At 37.6% G+C, this 21,980-nt stretch overlaps 1 protein-coding gene across 4 annotated transcripts in view; it reads right to left on the bottom strand.

Moving 5' to 3' along the window:
* The window catches only part of SMCHD1 (structural maintenance of chromosomes flexible hinge domain containing 1), a 154,010-nt gene that overhangs the window by 85,767 nt on the left and 46,263 nt on the right, over positions 1-21,980 (bottom strand). For all 4 annotated transcript variants that reach the window (XR_004029653.1, XM_030810685.1, XM_030810687.1 and 1 more), the window contains 8 exons: positions 20,368-20,562; positions 18,463-18,576; positions 17,797-17,903; positions 16,355-16,437; positions 16,080-16,193; positions 6,115-6,192; positions 5,916-6,035; positions 1,588-1,732 (listed from right to left, as the gene is read on the bottom strand). Coding sequence is in view for 3 of the 4 variants with exons in the window: in XM_030810685.1 (XP_030666545.1) it covers positions 1,588-1,732; positions 5,916-6,035; positions 6,115-6,192; positions 16,080-16,193; positions 16,355-16,437; positions 17,797-17,903; positions 18,463-18,576; positions 20,368-20,562 (956 nt within the window). In the remaining variant the exon portion in view is untranslated. The remainder of the gene's footprint in view (positions 1-1,587; positions 1,733-5,915; positions 6,036-6,114; positions 6,193-16,079; positions 16,194-16,354; positions 16,438-17,796; positions 17,904-18,462; positions 18,577-20,367; positions 20,563-21,980) is intronic.

Below are 21,980 nucleotides of genomic sequence, written 5' to 3'. Positions count from 1 at the left end.
GATGGAGAAAAGCCTAATTTTTCTGAGGAATGGAATTTAAGTGTTTACAGGTATTTTCAGAATAAACTGTAAAGCTCATTTGAAAAAAAGATGTAATGTAGCATACAAGATAAAATAAATCCCCTGGGAAAGATGGCACATTAAACATATACACCTACTTTCACTGTCTCTTAAAATCCCACTAATATGACAGTAAAGGGATGTATTTTATTTTTAAAGGAAAACATAAAGAAAAAAATGGAAAGGAAGCAGAGACAGGGCAACCAAACTTATCTGCTAGAAAACAGGACAGACAAGTGGCAAATGATAGCAGTCTCCAAAAAGCTCAATTGTAAAATAGAAATAGAAAAAGCTAGAAACCAATCTCCACCATAGAGTGTCCAGGTACTGTTCAGAATTGGCAAAAGGAAAAGGTTTAAACAAACAAGCAAAAAGACTAATGAAAAGTTTAGATCTCAGATCTCCAGATCTCTCCTCTCTGCCTCTGGCAGATGAGTGAAAGATGCATCTCTGAAAAGGTTAAAACAGAAGATCTCTGAACCAGAGACAGCAGATAAGTTGAGGATGAGAATGAAATACTAAAAAGAAGAGAAGAGGTTATCTGGAACGAATGCATATGGATACTGAGACCTCTCCTCCCCAATTCCCACCCCAGCCCTGTTCTTTGACTCACTTGGAACCAAACTATTCCCCGCTCCAGGCAAAAGACTGAAGATTCTTCTTTGAGGAAACTGCCCAGTCCAAGACCTAAAAATACTGACAACAGGATTTCCCCCAACAATGTACTCCAGACAGATCATCCCACAGTGGAGCTCACAGGCAACAGCCTCTCCACACTCTTTCACCTGCATTCCAATCTCCTACTCATTTACAAGCAGATGACCAATAACCAGATATCCTCTGGAGACCAAGAACAAGCAAACGACTAAGTTGGAGACAACAGAGTATCTGTATAGGTAAAAGAAAGCTTTAAAAAAAAAAACCCAACCATTTGCTTTATCAGTGAAAACGGTATTATATTCATAAAACAAGAGGGTCTTTAAAAAATTTCAGAGAACCAGAAAGAACTCACGGCAACTAAAAATATGTTAGCAGAAAGGAAAAACTCAATGGAAAGGTAGTAATCATAAGGTCGAGAAAATTTATCAGAAAGTAAAACAGAAACAAAAAGATTGAGAACATTTTTTTTAAAAAATTGGGGATTAAGTCCAGAAGGTCCAACATCCAATAACTAAGAACCCTAAAAGAGAAAACTGTGATGACAGAAGACACAGAATGAAGTATTTCAAATAATGAATTGTTAAGAGACTTATCATACTTGCAAAAGTACATGGAGTAAGACATAAACACCTTAACAACTTCAGCAATAAATCCAGTCAAAATATAAACTTTAGTGAAGCAATTTATATATGACACTAGTCACAGAGGATAGCTTGGAGCTAAATTACCCAGATATAATAAAATTCACTAATATTTTAAATAATATTAAAGTTGAACACCTTACACACAAAAAAAATTAAGCTGAAAAAAAAGAGTGAATGCTTAGCAAATATCAAAGGACAAATACATATTGATCCTTCAAATTACCTTGCTTCAAGAACTGGCTGAATATCAGTTACTAGTTGACTGGTATGACCAAATTCATCCTGAAACTCCAGAGGGATATTAAATGGAACTCCAACACGAAAAGGAGGATCCAGATGACCAAATGAAAATTTCTCTGGCTTACCCTCTTTAACAAAAACAAAAATGAAATGAAAAGCAAGTACATTGGTCAGAAAATCCATTGGGGGTCAAAAACAGATCCATTTCTATATGAGAAATTTTAGAAATCTATTTTAGACTATGCTAAAAATAACATTTTAAAATCAGCACAAAAATTATATGTTATGCAGACAATCCACTTGGGAAAAACCTCCCGAGTAGCTGGGATTACAGGTGTGTACCACCACACCTGGCTAATTTTTGTATTTTTTGTAGTGGCAGGATCTCATCATGTTGCCCACACTGGTCTTGAACACCTGAGCTCAAGCTATCCACCTGCCTCCCCAGGCGTGAGCCACCATGCCCAGCCATTATACCTTTTCATAGGAAAGAACTTTAAAGGCAAAACACGATATTCAATAGTTATAAAATGATATATATGATGAAGTTAAATAGAAGCTCCACGTGAGAAAATACTTGCAACATGTGTAACAAGGAAAATTCAGACTACATGAAGCCCTCCTATAAATCGGCTGTTCTCAAAGTGTGGTCTCTAGTCTTGAATTTTTAGCATACCCTGAGAACTTATTAGAAATGCAAATTCTAGGGCCTATCTCAAACCTGCTGAATCAGAAACTCAGGGTGAAATTCAGCAAGCTGTGTTTCCTTTCAGGTGATTCTGATACAAACTCAAATTTGAGAACCACAGCTTTAAACTATTAAAATGGATACAGTAAATGAACAAGCATTAGCATACAATGTCCAATAATGGCTAGAAGAGGTACCTAATCTAAAAATTAGAGAAGCAGTTTCACCACCAACTATGCTAAATAAATATATAGTTCAGCCAGGAACGAGCATGCAGTCAATTGGAACTCTCATAGTGAGAAGTGAAGGTACCATGGCATAGCCTTCTGGGATGTCCACTCTTGGTATCACCCTAAAGAGATTCTAACATATGTACAGAAAGCAGCATAAATTTTTTTTCCCCAAAAAGCACTTCAGTTTCTAATAGCCAAAAACTTGGAAACAATCAACACAATTCATCAACATGAAACTGCTTTAACTACAGCACACCCATCTTATGAAAATATGTTCCACAGATGTTAAAAGAACATAGTAGACTTATGTATAAAAAAATCTCCTAAAACATTTAAAAAAAAAGAAAACCACACTCCAAGGTGGGCCTTCTTGATATCACAGCTACTTAGATCAGTTCTCTCCAAAAACCCTGTAACAATGACTCTACAAAAGCAGTAAAGAAAAAAGATGAGAGTAATAGAATTGGAAAGCCAAAGAACATATGAATAAGTGTAACTGACTTAGCAGAAAGACCCAAGAACATCAAATACTCAAACAACAAAGCAAGCAGAGACTGAATCTGATTCACAGTTATCAGATGCCCATAAGTCTCAGGAATGGCTGTATAAAGTTGTAGTGAAATTGAAATAAAACAAGAAGGTTGGCTGAACTCAGTCTGAGAAAGTTTCCCAGATCCCCATCCTTCAATGCATAGGCTAGTCAACGACTCTCCTCATCCCCAGCAAAAGATGGAAGGTTTATTCTTCAGGGAAAGAAGAAAAGGTCTAGAAGTGAGAGACACAGCACTACTAAAAGTGTCACTGACCAGGCGTGGTGGCTCAAACCTGTAATCTCAGCACTTTGGGAGGCCAAGAAAGCAGGACAGCTTGAGCCCGGGAGTTCAAGGCCAGCATGGGTAACATAGTGAGACCCTGTCTGTATTTTAAAATCTAATAAATTACATTTAAAAGTGTCATTGAAAATAGGAAAGTATTTATTGAAAATAGGAAAATCACGTGGAAAATTATATACTAAATGTGAGGACCCCCACAAACACACACAAATGGTCTTTCTCAGCTTGGTTCCCAAAATGCTGGCAGCTAGGTCTTTACCCTTTTAGCAGGTGACTGAAAGGCTCCACTCTGGGAAATCTGAATAGCCAAAGAGACAAGACCTAAACATTCTCATATCATAATTTCCCCCAAGGAAATTTAAGTTTTTAAGTGCCCTATTCTTCAATGTTAGCAAATCACTAATTATATAACAGAACATCTAATAAAAAAAGCAACATGGAGGAAACAAACTATGAATCAGGAAAAATGCTGTAAGAAAAACCTCCACTATTATTAATATCCTCAGAGAATAAAGATACTGAATTCATGAAGTAGGAAGAGAATGCTTAAGGAATTGTTTAACAAGATTATTTTAAAAGAGATTTTAGAAACTAAAAATGGTAGCAAAAAGGAAAAAATAGAAAGCATAGAACATCAAGCTGTTAAGAAAATCTCCAATAAGGTAGTAAAACAAAACCAAGAGATGGAAAGCAGGAAAAACAAAAATAATATACCAATCCTGAAATCCAACATCCTAACATTAGATGTTTTAGAAAGAACAGGCTGGGCACAGTGGCTCAAGCCTGTAATCCCAGCACTCTGGGAGGCCGAGGCAGGAAGATGGCTCGAGGCCAGGTGTTTGAAGCCGAAATGGGCAACATAACAGCAAGACTCTGTCTCTACAAAAAAATGTTTTTCAAAAATTAGACAGGGCCAGGTGCGGTGGCTAACATCTGTAATCCCAGCACTTTGGGAGGCCGAGGCTGGCGGATCACCTGAGGTCAGAAGTTCAAGACCAGCCTCACCAACATGAAGAAACCCCATCTCTACTAAAAATACAAAATTAGCCGGGCGTGGTGGCACATGCCTGTAATCCCAGCTACTTGGAAGGCTGAGGCAGAAGAATCGCTTGAACCTCGGAATCGGAGGTTGCGGTGAGCTGAGATCACACCATTGCACTCCAGCCTGGGCAACAAGAGCAAAACTCCATCTCCAAACAAAAAAAAAATTAGGTGCAGTGAGCTGCAATCACACCACTGCACTCCAGCCTGGGCAACAGAGAAAGACACTATCTCCAAAAAAGAAAAAAGGCCAGGTGCAGTGGCTCACACCTGTAACCCCAACACTTTGGGAGGCCGAGGAGGGTGGATCATGAGGTCAGGAGTTCGAGACCAGCCTGGCCAACATAGTGAAACACCGTCTCTACTAAAAATACAAAAAAATTAGCCAGGTGTGCTGGCAGGCACCTGTAATCTCAGCTACTTGGGAGGCTGAGGCAAGGAGAATCGCTTGAACTTGGGAGGCAGAGGGTGCAGTCAGCCAAGATTGTGCCACTGCACTGTATTCCAGCCTGGCCAACAGTGTGAGACTCCATTGAAAAGAAAAGAAAAGAGGGGAGAGGGGAGAGGGGAGAAGGCAGAGAGGAGAGAGGAGAGGAGAGGAGAGGAGAGGACAGAGGAAGAGAAAAGAAAAGAAAAGAAAAAAGAACAGAACAGAAAAGAAAAGAAAAGAAAAGAAAAGGAGAGAAAAAGAAATTAGAAAATCAAGGTGATTCAAGAAAAATTCCTAGAAAATAAAACAGGGATTTCCAGACTGAAAGGGTATACGAGGTACATGGCTGGATGATACTAGATAAAAACAGGCCTGCACTAAATCATACAATTGAATATTTCAGAAACTGGGATTCCCTTAAAACTTGAGGACTGGGGAACAGAGAACGTTTTGGGGGAGGAGGGGCCATATGCCAAGGGTCAGGAAATCAGGACAGCTTTAGACTTTACCAGCAACAATGAAAAGTAGAAAACAATGTCTTCAAAATTCAGAAGGAATATGATTATCGAGTAGACTTATAAAGCTCTTATAAAGCTATTTGAAAATCAAAATGGGCCGGGCACGGTGGCTCACATCTGTAATCCCAGCACTTTGGGAGGCTGAGGCAGGTAGATCATCAGAAGTTATGAGATCGAGACCAGCCTAGTCAACATGGCGAAACCTTGTCTTTACTAAAAATACAAAAAGCCAGGTGTGGTGGCGGGCGCCTGTAATCCCAGCTAGTCGGGAGGCTGAGGCAGGAGAATCACTTGAACCCAGGAAGCGGAGGTTGCAGTGAGCCAAGATTGTGCCACTGCACTCCAGCCTGGGTGACAGAATGAGACCCCATCTCAAAGTAAGAAAGAACATAAAATAAAATAATGTAAAATAATAAAATAAAATATAAAATAAAATAAAATAAAATAAAATAAAATCGAGATGGTTACCCAACTATTCAAACATCTTTTACTGGCTTATCTCTCTTTTCTCTTTGGATTTAAAATGCCACCTTTAGCATATATAATTATATATTACTGTTTTGCTTACCTTTAACAGAAAACTTAATTGCTTTAGATGGTAGTGGTCTTCCTGCATAAGTGTCTGCATTACTTTCATTCAATACAACTTGTAATTTCAAGGTATAATTCCCCAACTTCTGAATATTTTCTGGATAAATTAAGAAGAAATTAAAAATCAAGTCAACACAATACCAGTGTATTTTTTAACATTCAGAATAAGAACTCACCCATTTTTTTAAACCAGTAAGGCCATTTTCCTCCATGTTGACTAATATGCGAAATAATCTCTTTATTTCCACTTGAAGCTTAATAAAAGAAAAAAGAAACAATACTGTCTTGAGAAATTCAACGTAAAACATGAAATATGCAATGTCACATTGGCACCAAATACCTATTTGCTGTATTTTAAAACCTGCTTTGAAGTGTCAAAAGATCTAACACTATCCCATGAAAGTGAACAGCAATAATAAAAGTTAACTCTTCAATTCATTAAAATCTCTTTATTTCAAGTCTTGTAAACTCTCACTTTATTTAAAATTACTATTTAAAGAGAAAGGAAGACAACAGAATAGACAAATAACATGATCTCTCCAAAAAATTCCTTATTTATTGCCCACTCTAGAATTATATAATGTAAATATTAAAAAACCCAAAATTTTAAAAAAGACAACTCATGAACAAAACCGAAATGTTTATCAAGTAGGTAACATGACCACACAGACCAAAAAGAGGGAGAAAGAGAGAGAAAAGCAGTCAACCTTACCCACTTGGAAACAGTACAATAGTGTATTCACACTGTGAACTTTTATCTAAGAAGGAACACAGGAGCTCAACATAAAAGCATAACAGGCCCAGCGTGGTGGCGCATGCCTGTAATCGCAGCACTTTGGAAGGCTGAGGCCAAGAATTTGAGACCAGCCTGGGCCATATAGTGATGGCTTGTCTCTACAAATATTTAAAAATTAGCCAGGCATGGTCCAGCTAAGTAGTCCCAGGTACCTGAGAGGCTGAGATGGGAGGATTGCTTGAGCCCAGGAGGTCAAGGCCACAGTAAGCTATGAAGGTACCAGTCTGGGCAACAGAGTGAGACCTTGTCTCAAAAAAAAAAAAAAGGCAAAAGAAACTTTGGATACTTTGAACACTACAGTGGGCAACAGCACTGCATGTCCCATGAAAAACTGGGAGTGAATCCTCTGTGTGAGAAGGGGAGAGAGCAACTCAAGCCAGTTGGGAGCTCCTTGGCCCTACCAAGCACTGGATCTGACTTGCAGAGCATTGGGGACAGTGGGAAGTGCTCCACCCGTACTCCCAGACCCAGGTGGTACAAATAGAAGGCGGCCATTCCCGATCCTAAGTCACAGCGGGCTGCACAGAAACCTGCCAGCTAGCATAGGTGGCAGTCACTGGTATGGAGAGTCTCCAGACTAAGATTTGTCATCTAATATTGAGGAAAGCAGCCTCCATAACCAGAATGAGGCAAGTGTAATACGGGCCTCAGCCATGGGTATGAGAATTGGGTGCCCCTGCTTTGCAGAGCCAGACTGGGAGGGGTGTGGCCTGGAGCCTGGTTTTTGTCCCTGGCAGGACATTTTGCAGCCTGAGACAGATTCACAATCTGAGGACAGACTGCTGGTGACTTGGCTGGCTGTTTCAGCTTGCTGCCAGCAGCAGACAGTAGGAGGGAATCCAACCAGGTCAAAACTGTAGAGAACCGGGTCCCACTATCACCTGCCAGGTTGTGGAGCCCTAGCGACCCCACTTTCCCCATGCTGGATCTTTGGCATGGCAGTGGTTGCTCTGCTCCTCCCTGGAGCATTGCTTCAGCAGCCTGAGAACTGCCTTGCAACCCCTGTGAGGGCTGGTGCTTGTGCCCACTGTTGGGGTGGCCAGAATGCAGGATTCTCCAGCCGAGCCCTGCCTAGCTTTGCCCTCTCCACCTGCCTCAGGGGCAGAGCACAGGACTGGGACCCCTGGAAGTTACACAGTCCAGCCCATCATCTAGGACATCAGAGTACTTCTGGTTAACAAAGGTAACCCATAAATGCTACTACAACAGCTGCATCCAGCTCTTACCTTCTAGCACCACATACTGGACAGGAGGCCAACTTTCACAGCCCATTACAACATCTGCTAAAACAACTGTGCAGTGCTCAGGAAGAAGACAAGCTCTGCACCACCTCTACTACCACAATTGTCCATACCACTGCAGCTACACAGGAGGCCGTGAGACTGCTCACCCGCCCGATATATTACTACAACAGCCAGCACTGGAGAAAGCCACCACACTAAGGCTATTTATAAACAAGGAAATCATAGATAATCTATGTCACTGAATACACGCAAGAAGCAAAGCCAAAAGAATCTATTAAACATATATCATAGACACATCGTCAAGGAAAAAATAAGTCCTGCCCCAACAAAAGTAAATTCAAAAATAAAAATAAGCAACTACTACTGTGGATGCAAAGGAAATCAGGACAATATAGAAAATATTAAAAAATAAGGTGCTATGACAGTTCCAAAGCAACATGGTGATTCTCTAACAATGGATCCTAACCAAAAAGAAATCTTTGAAATATCAAATAAAAAATTCAAAATACTGATTATTTTATTTTCTTGAGATGTGGTCTTGCTCTGTTGCCCTGGGTGAATTTCAGTGGCACAATCATAGCTCACTGCAGTCTCATGGGCTCAAGTGATCCTCCCACCTCAGCCTCCTAAGTGGCTGGGACTACAGGTGTGCATTACCATGCCCACTTGTTAAATTAAAAAAAATTTTTTTAGAGTGTCTCACTGTGTTGTCCAGGATGGTCTCGAACTCCTGGCATCAAGCTATCTTCCCACTTCAGCCTCGCAGGATTATAGGCATCAGCCACCAAGCCCGGCTAAAATACTAATTTTTAAAGAAGCTCTATGAGATACAGGAGATATCTGAAAACTAATACAAAGTAGTGAGAACATGAAATTCAGGATATGAATGAGAAATTTACAAAGGCATAGTTTTTTGTTTTTTTAAAAAAAGAAATTCTGGAATAAAAAAATTCATGGAAGGAATTACAAAATATGGTTGAAAGCAAACAATGGACTAGACCAAGCAGGAGAATCTCAAAATGTGAAGATAAATCTGTTGAATTAATCAATCAGACAAAATAAAGAAAAAAGAATTGTAAAAAATGATCAAAGCCTTCTCGAAGTATGGGTCAATGTAAAACAGCCAAACCAACAAATCCCAGGTATTCCCAAGGGAAAAGAAAAAGCAAAAACTTTAGAAAACCTATTTGAGGAAATAATTGAGGAAAACTTCCCCTGTCTAGCAAGAGATCTACACATCCAAAGAATAAGAGGCTCAAAGAATGCCAGGCAAAAACACAGCAAGAAAGGCCTCACTACAATATATAGAAATTAGACTAAGGTCAATGTGAAGCAAAATATCCTAAAATCAGCAAGAGAAAAAGCATCCAGTCCCCAGTAAAGGAAAATCCATTAGACTAACAGTGGATTTCACAGCAGGTACCTTATAAGCTAGTAGAGATTGGCATTTTATTTTTTCTTTTTTTACAATCTTGCTCCATCTGTAGGATTCTATTTTCAAAGTGCTGGGGGTGGGGGGCAGGGCGGAACTGTCAACCACAAATTTTGTGTCCTGCTAGAACAAGCTTCATAAATGAAGGCAAAATAAAGTCTTTTCCAGACAAGCAAACCCTGAAGAAATTCACTACCCCTAAACCAGATCTACAAGAAACACTCAAAGGAGTTCTAAACATGGAAACAAATGGTCAATACTAGCCATCATAAAAACACATGAGAGTATAAAATTCACAGGTCTTATAAAACAATTATCCAAGGTAGGAAGAGAAAAAAAATCAAATAGCAGCACAACAGAATCCCACCAAACCACAAAGACAGAAAGGAGGGAAAAAGAGAAAGGATCTACAAAGCAACTAGATAACAACATTATGACAAGAGCAAAACTTCACATATAAATACTAACCTTGAATGTAAATCGATTAATGTTCTACTTAAAAGATATAGACTGGCAGTAATGGATTTTTTAAATGAACCAACTAAATGCTACTTACAATAAACTCATATTACTCATAAAGACAATTATAGACTGAAGGTAAAGGTGTGGAAACAGCTACTCCATGCAAACAGAAACCAAAAGTGAGCAAGAGTAGCTGATATCAAATAAAATAGACTATAAATCAACAACAGTTAAAAAAATTATATAATGTTAAAGGGATCAATTCAACATGAAGATATAACAATTCTAAATACATATGTACCAAATACCAGTGCCTAGATTCATAAAACAAATACTACTAGACCTAAGAAGACATAGAAAGCAATACAATAATAACGGATTCAACACCCTACTGATAGCACTAGATGGATCATGGAGATAGAAAACCAACAAAGAAACATTGGATTTAAACTGGCCTTTAGACCAAATGGACCTAAGCAAACATTTACACAACATTCTACCCAACAATATGCAGATATACATTATTCTGTGGAATATACATTCTTCTCATCAGCAAATGGAACATTCTCGAAGACAGGCCATACATTAGGCCACAAAACAAATCTCAATAAATTTTGAAAAATCAGAATCATATCAAGTAACTTCTTGGACCATAGTGGAATAAAACTAGAAATCAATTCCAAGAGAAACTCTCAAAACTATAAAATACTTGGATCAAACAGCTTGCTCTTAAATAACCTTTATGTCAATGATAAAATTGATATGAAAATTTAAAATACATATATGTATTTTAAGATGGAGTCTCACTCTGTTGCCAGGCTGGAGTGCAGTGGTGCAATCTCAGCTAATTGCAGCCTCTGCCTCCCAGGTTCAAGTGATTCTCCTGCCTCAGCCTCCCGAGTAGCTGAAATTACAGGCGCACATCACCACACCCGGCTAATTTTTGTACTTCTTAGTAGAGATGGGGTTTCACCATGTTGGCCAGGCCAGTTTATGATGTATCTTAAAGAAAGCATGCCTATATTTGCCTTTTACTGCTGGATTTCTCAACTTGTACCAACAGAGAAACATGTTCTAGAAACATCTTCTCAATATTTGCTTTAAAAAAGGGTACAATTATAAATCAGACAGCAAATCACCATGAGAAGTTCTCTGAAAAGACCCAAGCAACTTTCTGATTTTTGATGTATTTATTCAACAAATATTTATTAATTACCTCCTATATACAAAGTACTACAAAAAGGGTAAAGAAAACGACATCACTGCTTTCCTGGAGTTTTTAATCTTGTAGAGCAAGGGGACTGGCAAACTACTGGACTGCCAATGGCTGCATTCATCTACAACAACAGACTTACGTAATCATAAGAAACAGCTTATACGGCCCTCAAAGCCTAAGTATTTACTACCTGATGCTTTCCAAATAGTTTGCCACCCCTGTCCTAGAGGGGAAAGACACATTTAAGGAATAAAATTTGGTCTAGAGCTGGGAAAACTGGGGTTCGATGAGAACGAAAAGAAAACAGTTGTGGTTAGAGGTATGGTAAGTGAGGATGCGATCAAGTTGGAGAGAGAGGAAGGGCCAGATCATGCGTAGAGTACTGCAGAGCTATGACTAGTTTCCTAGGCCACTAAAGATGAAATAATATAAAACAAGTGAGTGATATACACAGTTCTGCAATTCAAAAAAAATCACTTTGGCGTAAAATGAGGAAAATGAGCTGGAGCAGTGCAAGAGTGAAAGAGGACTTTTCATTGAGGCAGCTACTACATGGTTAGAATGAGAGACCATGATGACTTGAACTTGAATGGGCAGAACGAAGACATACAGTTGTCCCTTGGTTTACGCAGGAGATTGGTTCCAGGATCCCCATGTATACCAAAATCTGCACATACAACTCCTGTGGTTGGCCCTGCAGAACCTGTGTATATAAAAAGTTGGCCTCTGTTTATGTGGGTTTCAAATCCTGCAAAAACGTATTTTCAACCTGCATTTGATTCACAAATGTCCACATGTAAGTGGACCTGCACAGTTCAAACCCATGTTGTTCAACGGTCAACTGTACTTTAGTGTGATACTTTGTGACAGATTGGTTACAGGGAATTAAGAAATAAGTGGAAACACCAATCCTTTTCAAACTCTTCCAAAAAAGAGGAGAGAACACTTCCTAACTCATTCATTCTTTGAGGTCAACATTATCTGATACCAAAGTCAGACACAGACATTAAAAAAAAAAAAAAAAAAAAAAAAAAAGGAAAAAGAAAACTACAGACCAAAATCCCTTATGAATATTGATGCAAAAATTCTCAACAATATGCTAGCAAGCCAAATTCAGCACAATTTTAAAAGAACTCACCTTCGTCTATATAGTGTTGTTGTAAGGGAATACCTGAGGCTGAATAATTTATAAGAAAAGGATGTTTATTTGGCTCACACTTCTGCTGGCTGGAAGACTGGGCATGTGATGAAAGCCTCAGGCTGCTTCCACTCATGGTGGAAGGTGAAGGGGAGCCAGTGTATGCAGAGATCATATGGCAAAAGAGGAGTGAGGGAGGTGCCAGGTTATTTTTAACAACCAGCTCTCATGGGAAATAATAGAGCAAGAACTCACACAATAAGCCCTTCATGAGAGATGTGCACCTATGACTCCAAAACCTCCCATTAGGTCCCACCTCCAACACTGGGGATCAAGACAAATATCCAAACTATACATAATAACCAAGCGAGATTTATTCTTGGAATGCAAGGATGGCTCAACAAATAAAAAACAATGAATGCTATGTGCAGTGGCTCATGCCTGTAATCCTAACACTTTGGGAGACTGAGGCAAGAGGTCATTTGAGGCCAGGAGTCTGAGACTAGCCTGGACAGCATAGGAGACTCTCTCACCACCACAAAAAAAAAAAAAAGGAGGGGGTGGGGGGAGCCATGGTGGCTCAGGCCAGTTGTCCTGGTGCATAAGGAGGTGAGGCTACGCGTTCAAGGCCAACCTGGTCAATATTTAAAAAAAACTCTCATCCATTGATAAAAAGAAAAAAAAATAGCTGGGTGCAATGAGCATGTCTGTAGTCCTAGCTACTCAGGAGGCTGACGTGGGAGGACCACTTGAGCCCAGGAGTTCGAGGCTGCAGTAAGCCACGATTGTGCCGCTTCATTCCAGCCTGAGTGACAGAGTGAGACTCTGTCTCAAAAAAACAAAAAACAAAAAACAACCAATCAATGCAACACATCACTTTGAGAGAATAAAGGAAAAAACCTACATAATTATCTGGACTGATGCAGAGAAAACATTTGGGAAAACAATACTCTTTCATGATAAAAACACTACACAAGGAATAGAAAGAAACTTCTTCAACATGATAAAGGCCTTATATAAGACTCACAGTTAACATCACATATACTCAACTGTGAAAGACTTAGAAGCTTTTCCTCTAACATCAGGAACAGGACAAGAATTCTCATTTTAGTTACTTCTATTCAACATAGTATTTTAAGTCCTAGCTGGACCAATTAGGCAAGAAAAAGAAATAAAAGGCATCCACTTTGGAAAAGAATAAGTTATTTCTGTTCATAAATGACATGTTCATATATGCAAAAAACCTAAATAATCCATAAAAAAACCCCTGGTATAGCTAATAAACTCAGCAAAGTTGCAGATACAAAATCGTGTTCACAGATTGAATGACTTACAATTGTTAAGGTAAAAATAATACTCAAAGTGATCTGCATATTCAGTGTAATCCCTACCAGGATCGCAATGGTGTTTTCTGCAGAAATAGAAAAACACATCCTACATTTATAGGGAATCTCCATGGACCCAAATAGCCAAAACAATCTTAAAAAACAAGAATAAAGTTGGAGGACTTACACCTCCTGATTTTAAAACTTACAAAGCTACAGTAAACAAAACAGTGCAGCATGGGCATAAAAACAGACATATAGACCTAGGGAACAGGGAGCCCAGAAATAAATTCTCACATATGTGGACAACTGACTTTCAACAAGTGGGCCAAAACAATTCAACAGAGAAAGTATAGTCTTTGACAAATGGTGCTGGAAAAACTGGGTATCTACAGGCAAAAGAAGTTTTCCATATAAAAAGAAGTTAACCATATGCAAAAGTCAAGGTCAGATGGATCAAAGTAATAACAACAGAGCTAAAACTATAAAATTTGTAAGGAAAAAACATTCAGGAAAAGCTTCATAACACTGAATTTAGCAACAATCTCTTGGATAAGACACCAAAAGCACAGCCAACAAAAGAAAAAAGAGACTAATTGTTTTTCAAAATTAAAAACTTTTGTGCATCACAGTCACCATCGGCAAAGTGAAAAAGCAACCCACAGAGTGGAAGAAAGTATCTGTAAATCATTTATCTGATAAGGGATTAATATCCAGGATTATAAAGACCTTTTACAACTCAACAACAACAAAATTTAAAAATGGCCAAAGGACCTGAATAGACCTTTGTCCAAAGAAGATATACAGATGGCAATTAGCCCATAAAAAGATGGCCAAAATCACTGAGTATTGGGGAAATGCAAATCAAAACCACAATAATCTTTAGTAGGAAAAAGGGGGAAAAAACACAGTAAGATACTACTTCATATCTGTTAGGATGGCTATTATCCGTCCCCCACAACAAAACCCACAGGAAATAACAAGTGTGGGTGACATGGAGAAACTGGAATGTACAATGGGGCAACCACTGTGGAAAACAGTATGGCAGTTTCTCAATAAATTAAATAATAATATGACCCAGCAAGTCCACTTTTGGGAGTGTATCTAAAAGGAACCAAAGCGGAGACTCAAAGAACTATTTGTACACCAATGTTCACAGGAGCATTCTTCACAATAGACAACAGGTGAAAGTAACCTGAGTATCCATCAAACAAATGGATAAACAAAATATGGTGTGTGTATATATATATACACACACATATATACGTATATATATATATACACACATACACAAGGGAACATTATTCAACCTTAAGAAGGAATGGGAATTCTGACACACTATGCTAAGCGAAACAGGCCAGACACAAAGGACAAATATAATTCCATTTTTATGAGGTACCTAAAATAGTCAAATGCAGAGATAGAAAGTTAAAAAGTAGTTACCAGGGCAGGGAGAAAGGAGTGATAAAGAATTATTACTATAGAGTTTCAGTTTGAAATGATGAAAAAATGCTTTAGATGGATAGTGGTAATGGTTGCACAACAATATGAATGTACTTAATGCCACTTCATAAATTTCATGTTAATGTTATATATATATATATATATAAAGTTATTAAAAATAGAAGCAGGGACCAGCCTGACCAATATGATGAAACCCCATCTCTACTAAAACTACAAAAATTAGCTGGGAGTGGTGGCATGTGCCTGTAATCCCAGCTACTCGGCAGGCTGAGACAGGAGAATTGCTTGAACTCGGGAAGCGGAGGTTGCAGTGAGCCTAAATTTCGCCATTGCACATTCCAGCCTGGGCAACAAGAGTGAAGCTCCGTCTCAAAAAAAAAAAAAAAAGAAGCAGGAAGGTCATGAAAGGTGCTGCACTGCTGGCTTTGAAGATGAAGGAATGAGAGTGGCGCTTCTGTGTGATTTATTTATTGTTTAGAGACAGGGTCTTACTTTACCACCCAGGCTGGAGTGCAGTGGCATGATCATAGCTTGCTGTGGCCTCGAACTTCTGGGCTCAAGCAATTCTCCTGCCTCAGCCTTCCGAGTAGCTGGGACTATATAGGCTCGTGCCACCAAGCCCAGCTGAGAGTAACTTTAAAAGGCAGAAAAGGCAAGGCTCACCTAGAACCTCCAGGAAAAAATGCAGTCCTGAAGACACTTTAATTTTAGCTCAGTGAAACCTGTTTTGGATGACTAATAATACTGTAATTATTAGAACTGTAATAATACATATATGCTTATGGAAATTCCCACTGCAAATTCTTCTACATATATGTATCATACCTTTACTTTAGCCCACAGTTACCTACATGAAAAAATTCAAGATAAAGTATTTTTTAAAAACCTTAGAAAAATATCCACCAAGAAAATGAGCTATTCATAACATTCCTGAAATTCCTAACTTCAATAAAATTTGCTGTGCTTATCAGATTGCTAGGTCATCAATAATTATATGAAGATATTTAATTTGATATTATATTTTAAAAACAATATTAAAGATCTAAATTAGTTTGTATACTTACAATGTAAAATAACTTTGAGCTCAACCAGGAGTTTCTTTGACCCTCCGTGGCTTGTTCCTGGAAGCTTTTGCATTGCTTCCCCTTTTTTATTCAGTATTTCAATTCTTAACGCACCTATGAGTCAAACATTAAAAGTATCTTAATTACACCCAAAAATTTGCTGAATCTGCCAAATCTTCCCATTGCATTTTAATGTCTCATGAGCTTTTACATATTGGAAATGTAAGACAAAAGAAAAACACACTTTTTGGTATTAGAAAAATAAATAAACATACCAATAGGGGTTCCAGCAGGCCTAATCTCATTAGGCAATAATTCATCTCCTTCAGGCCAAGTTACTGACAATCTATCAGGGAGCCTGTTATGAAACCAGCATATTAATGTTCCACAAACTTTGTTAATTATGATCTTAAAAAGATATGAGTTATTAGAAACTTCAATATTTACTGCTGATATATTTTAAAAGGTTAAATCTGGAATTCTTTACGATTAATCATCCAAAAATTTTTTTCCTCCCTAACCATTCCTGTGGCTATTGAAAAAAAAAAAAAACAACCATTTGGAATTAAAAGCCAGGAACTGTCAAGTTTTTGTGATTTTTTTTTCTGCTTTTTTTTTTTTTTTTTTTTTTTTTTTTTTTGAGATGGAGTCTCGCTCTGTCGCCCAGGCTGGAGTGCAGTGGTGCAATCTCGGCTCACTGCAAGCTCCGCCTCCCGGGTTCACGCCATTCTCCTGCCTCAGCCTCTCCGAGTAGCTGGGACTACAGGTGCCCGCCACCACGCCTGGCTAATTTTTTTGTATTTTTAGTAGAGACAGGGTTTCACCGTGGTCTCGATCTCCTGACCTCGTGATCTGCCCACTTTGGCCTCCCAAAGTGCTGGGCGTGAGCCACCGCGCCCGGCCTTTCTACTTGTTTATAGTACAAATTACCTTTAGAAGACAGGATTAACCCCTAAGAATCAAAATTCAGTAAGAATCAAAGTGATTGCATCATTAGCTATACACTTTCTACTTCCTCCTTCTTTATAACTCATTGACAAGGTTTGGCTCTGTGTCCCCATCCAAATCTCATCTCGAATTCTAATCCCCAGGGGTCAAGGGACGGACCTGGTGGGAGGTGACTGGATCACGGGAATGGTTTCCCCCATGCTGTTCTCTTGATAGTGAGTTCTCACCAGAGCTGATGATTTTTAAAGTGTTTGACAGTTCCCCCTTCCCTCTCTCTCTCTTCTGCCGCCCACGTAAGACATGGCTTGCTTCCCCTTCCCCTTATGCCATGATTATAAGTTTCCTGAGGCCTCCCCAGCCATGCACAACTGAGTCAATTAAACCTCCTTGCTTTATAAATTACCCAGTCTCAGGAAGTATCTTTATAGCAGTGTGAAAACGAACTAATACACTCATCTTTACCTCTCAGCAGGTATTGTAATATTCTAGTTGTAGGCCAAACTGAGTTTTTTTAAAACATGTTAATCATAGTGCCTATAAGAGTGACACTTTAGATATATAAGATTTCCTTCTTTGTCTACAAAACAAATGCAGAATTGTTTGTATAACCAGACCTCTTAATTTTTTTTTAACAAGAAGTTCATCTCAATAGGTACAATATCTAAGACTACAAGTGCCCTAACAGCAGAGTAGACATACTCAGAATACTTACAGCACAATTCTTTCCAATTTTTCTTATTTCTGTCATGCATCTTGAAGCGTGACTTACCTTGCCATTTCATCTTCTACATATTTTTTAACAGCTTTCTCAGCAACCGTCCTATCCAGCTTTGCAATTGGCACAGTTTTTACTTCATCATATAGTGCCTGAGGTTCCTGAATAAATAAATTTACCAACATTTCAAAGAAAACTATTTAAATCTAGCTGTAATAAAAACAAACACCCATTTGTTTCTTCCAAAGAAATATATTTTATCCTAATTTAGTACATAAATAACAGCAGCTATTCTTACGTTACACCACAGTGTTTGTTTATATTTTTTACATAACCGCTGTAGTCCTAACATATCAAATATTAACAAGAAAGCATGGTATAGGGAAAAAACCCACTACAGTTTTGTAGTTACTCATTCTTGAGATAGAATTCTGGCTCCAGTGTTTACTAGTTAGTGGGCCCTAGAGGAAATATGACTTTATAAAATTAATTTGGTAACTAGTTATAATGTATATATGTTTACAAAAACTGAGCATATGATGTTAAATTGTATAGATTATTAAAAACATCAACTATGACACATAAAAACCCACACAAAAACTACAACCACTTTATCCAATGGAAAACTAGTCACTAGCAAAATATACTGTATCTTAACAATTATGCAAAAGTAAGTGTTATCAAGAAACTTACAATATGTTTTATCACTTGCTGTCTTACCATTGCAATTTGAACCTCTCCTCCTGTAGCATATACTTCTCCATCATGATCGCCATAAAGAAAAAATCTTACTATGCTTCCATAAAAGAGGGGAAGTGTCTTGATTGTCTTGACCTAATATTTAGTTTTAAAAAAAGAAGCTTCAGTATTAAGATTTACAAAGAGAAATAGGCTTAATAATAATTTCGCAGAACTTCTTTATTACAAAGAAAAAAACCTTGGTAACTATCATTAGAAAAACTAATGAAAACAGCATTCTAATATTCAAATAAAATTGTATTTTTGAAGTTCTGTACTTAACAAATAGTTATAAAAATACGGCAGCTTCTTTATACAAATGTGTTAGAATTAAGCATGTGTCTTACAAGTCCAGAATTCCTTCAAATTCAGTTATAATGAATGCCAACATACCTGAAACCTTTTTTCCCCATAAAATTCTGCTCTCAGATGATGAACAGCAATTTATAAACTTTGACAAGTTAGTATTATTTTTCAAATACATCAGCTCAAAACTTGCCTATCATATTTCTTCTCCTTACTTGGCTTAAAAAATCTAAGGGAAATTTCCACTACTCCAATTCAGAAATTCCCAACAAGGACTATAAGAGTTTATCCCCAACCTACCTTGCCTGCCCCATTTCTAAACTATTTCTCTTCACACATACAATAGGCAGCAGGACAACCCAACTCTTACTACTTGCTGTTTTTCTGCACTTACCTATGCACATCTCTATGCTCAGATTACCTTCTAGAAAGCACTTTACTCCATTACCACTAAGCATTTGACTAAACTGATCAGTCCTTTCTTCTTGTAGCTCTTCACTTGGCTCTAGGGATGTCATATTCTGCTAGTTTCCTTCTATCTCACCAGCTTATCCCTGTCAGTCTCCTCTGCCAGCTCCTGCTTTTCATTCTAACCACTAAATGTTGGGAAAGCTCTAGGCTCAATCCTTTTACCTCTTTAGCTATACTCACCAAGTACAGGTGATCTCATCCAATTCTATAGCTTTAAATATATGATGGTGTCTCTCATTTATGGAGAGAACAGACAGCCTTCTACCTTGTAATTATCTGTGTAAACCTGAGCCTCTACCCCTTTCAAGGTCCACACAAATGTTACTTCTTTTCCAAAGTATTTAATGATCTGCTCTGTTCTTCCAGCCCACAACACCAACCAAAAAAAAAAACAAAATCCTCTCCTCCCCTCTCCTTCTAACCTGCCAAAACACTATTAATCCTTTCTTTCCATTGCATTGATCCACTTCTTAGCTATTACTTATGCTTGCACTATCTCCATTACTAGGATATAATATCACCAAGAACAAAGCACATCTCCTAGATCTCTGAATTCTCCACCACACAGTCAAAAGGTGTAGTAACTTACTATATTAGCAGATGCTCGACAAAAAAGTACTTAAAAATCATTACTTAACATATTACATTAAAAACAAACAAAAAGCACTGAGATCTCCACGTGAGTAAAGTTTAGTTTAGGAAACCATAAAAACCTTGTTAATTGAGCCTCTGGCAATAGTTTTCTTAATGCTATAATAAATTATGTAATTTAAAATCAGTTTGTCCTTTTCATTCTTACCTAGCTCCTGAGGAGCCAATATTTGCATTATTTGCTGTTACTGTTGTTAAATTCTAATACATCTAATTTAGTCTCAACTTCTACTAAAAACGGAATCTAAAAATAAGTTAAATTTCCTTAGAGATGATGGAAGACACTGATGTCAAACAGGCCTGTGAAGAGTCTGAATAAATGTTTTTCATGAAATGTGAGAACGGGAAAAAAAGAAATTTTTAAAAATAGCTTATTTTCTATACATGTGATTTTGCATGTGTTTTAAATTAAATTAAATTAAAAATTATAAGAAAAAAGTGATAATAAGTTAAACCTACCAGCTGTCCTGCTTTGTATATCTTTCCATCCCATTCTATTGCTGCATATGTTGCCCAGGGACCTTGCTTTTTAGAAGGAAGATCAGGACGTGTAATTATTCCCTTAAAAAGTGTAAATTTTATTTGTTTATCATACTTTTCATGACAGTCCTTCAGCCACAAAGCAAATTCTCTGTCAATTTTCATTCGCTGTTCCTGTAGAATTTTAAAATGTGTTATGAAATATAGCTACTAGCAAACAAATATAACCATAAACATTTGTCATTCATTTTATTTTTTCCTTTCACATACTCCAATTCAGAAAACCTAATAAAAAATTAAATATTCTGCTGGATCCTTCCTCTGTACACATTTAGGACATTTCAAACAAATGCATTACCAAAGAAGAAAAATTTGATATTATTCTTAGAACCAAGGTCTCCCTGGTCAATATCAACAATAAAACCTTCCTTTCCACCTTTAAGTCCTAGGATACACTAAAAACTGATGAACCCTTACTGCCTGGGAGGAGAACTAGCTAGCTCCACAAAAGGGATGAGTGGAGGCCTTCTAACTGTAAACCACATTCTCAGTGGGACAATAAAAATCTCATTGTGTATCAAGTACTTTATAAACGTGAATACAATATACAAACAGATAGATGGTAAATCTGCAGTAGTAAAATTTCATTGGGGAAAACAATTGAGAAAAAGATGCCAAGAAAGACTCCTTATGAGGGTGATAATGAAAAAAGGCTGAGAAACACTGCTATGCAAAATGTACTTTTCTTTTTAATTTTCTCTTTTATATATAGAGCCTATCCAAAAAATAAACTCAGAATATAAAACTGAAGTGTTTTCTAATAATACTTAAGAAGATGTGTTTTTGCCAACCATTCTTCACCCTGTTGGGAGAGAATATAGAAATCTGCATTCAAGCATAAGGTGCTATACACTTGTTTGATGCCTGCCTCTAGGACAATGAGGAGGTAAGACAATCTCCCCATTACATGCTTTCACAGAGGACAGTCTGTAAAGTTACAGAACTCCATTCCTTCTTACATACCTTATACCATAATATACCATTTCCAAAGGAAAGTAAGGCAAAATTAAAAATAATTTCAGCCTAAGTTTTTGAAGCGTGCTGTGAAGAAGGATACTATCTTAGTTATTAATAAATTTGATTTTTTTTAAATTATATGAATGAAAAAGGAAATATATATACATGGTAAAGACTCAGAGGTCCAAAATGGTATACAGTTTCCAGGAAATTGCTGCCACCCTTACTCCTACACCTAGGTACCAACTCTTTCCCAAATCAGCAAATCATTGTTGTCAGTTTGCCAGCTGACATGGAGATTAAATTAGTAACTAGGAACCAGAAAGTCTGACAACCAAAATATTAAACTACCCTTCTAAAACTCTCAGGATGGATTCACTATCAACCAAACAATTTACCAAATGCATTAATTCCAGACACTCAATAACAGTCAAAGTACAATTCAGAAGGCATGTCAAGGTGACAGGTAATCTAGGGGAAAAGTATGCAGATATTCATTTTATAATATTCTAATATTCTTTCAACTTTTCTGTGTATTTGAACGTTTCTTTTCCTTTTTTTTTTTTTTTCTTTTT

Source organism: Nomascus leucogenys, chromosome 4, assembly GCF_006542625.1.
Source record: "Nomascus leucogenys isolate Asia chromosome 4, Asia_NLE_v1, whole genome shotgun sequence".
NCBI classification, from domain to species: domain Eukaryota; kingdom Metazoa; phylum Chordata; class Mammalia; order Primates; family Hylobatidae; genus Nomascus; species Nomascus leucogenys.
The sequence above is the reverse complement of the archived record's forward strand: the minus strand, read 5'-3'. Positions and strand labels throughout refer to the sequence as shown.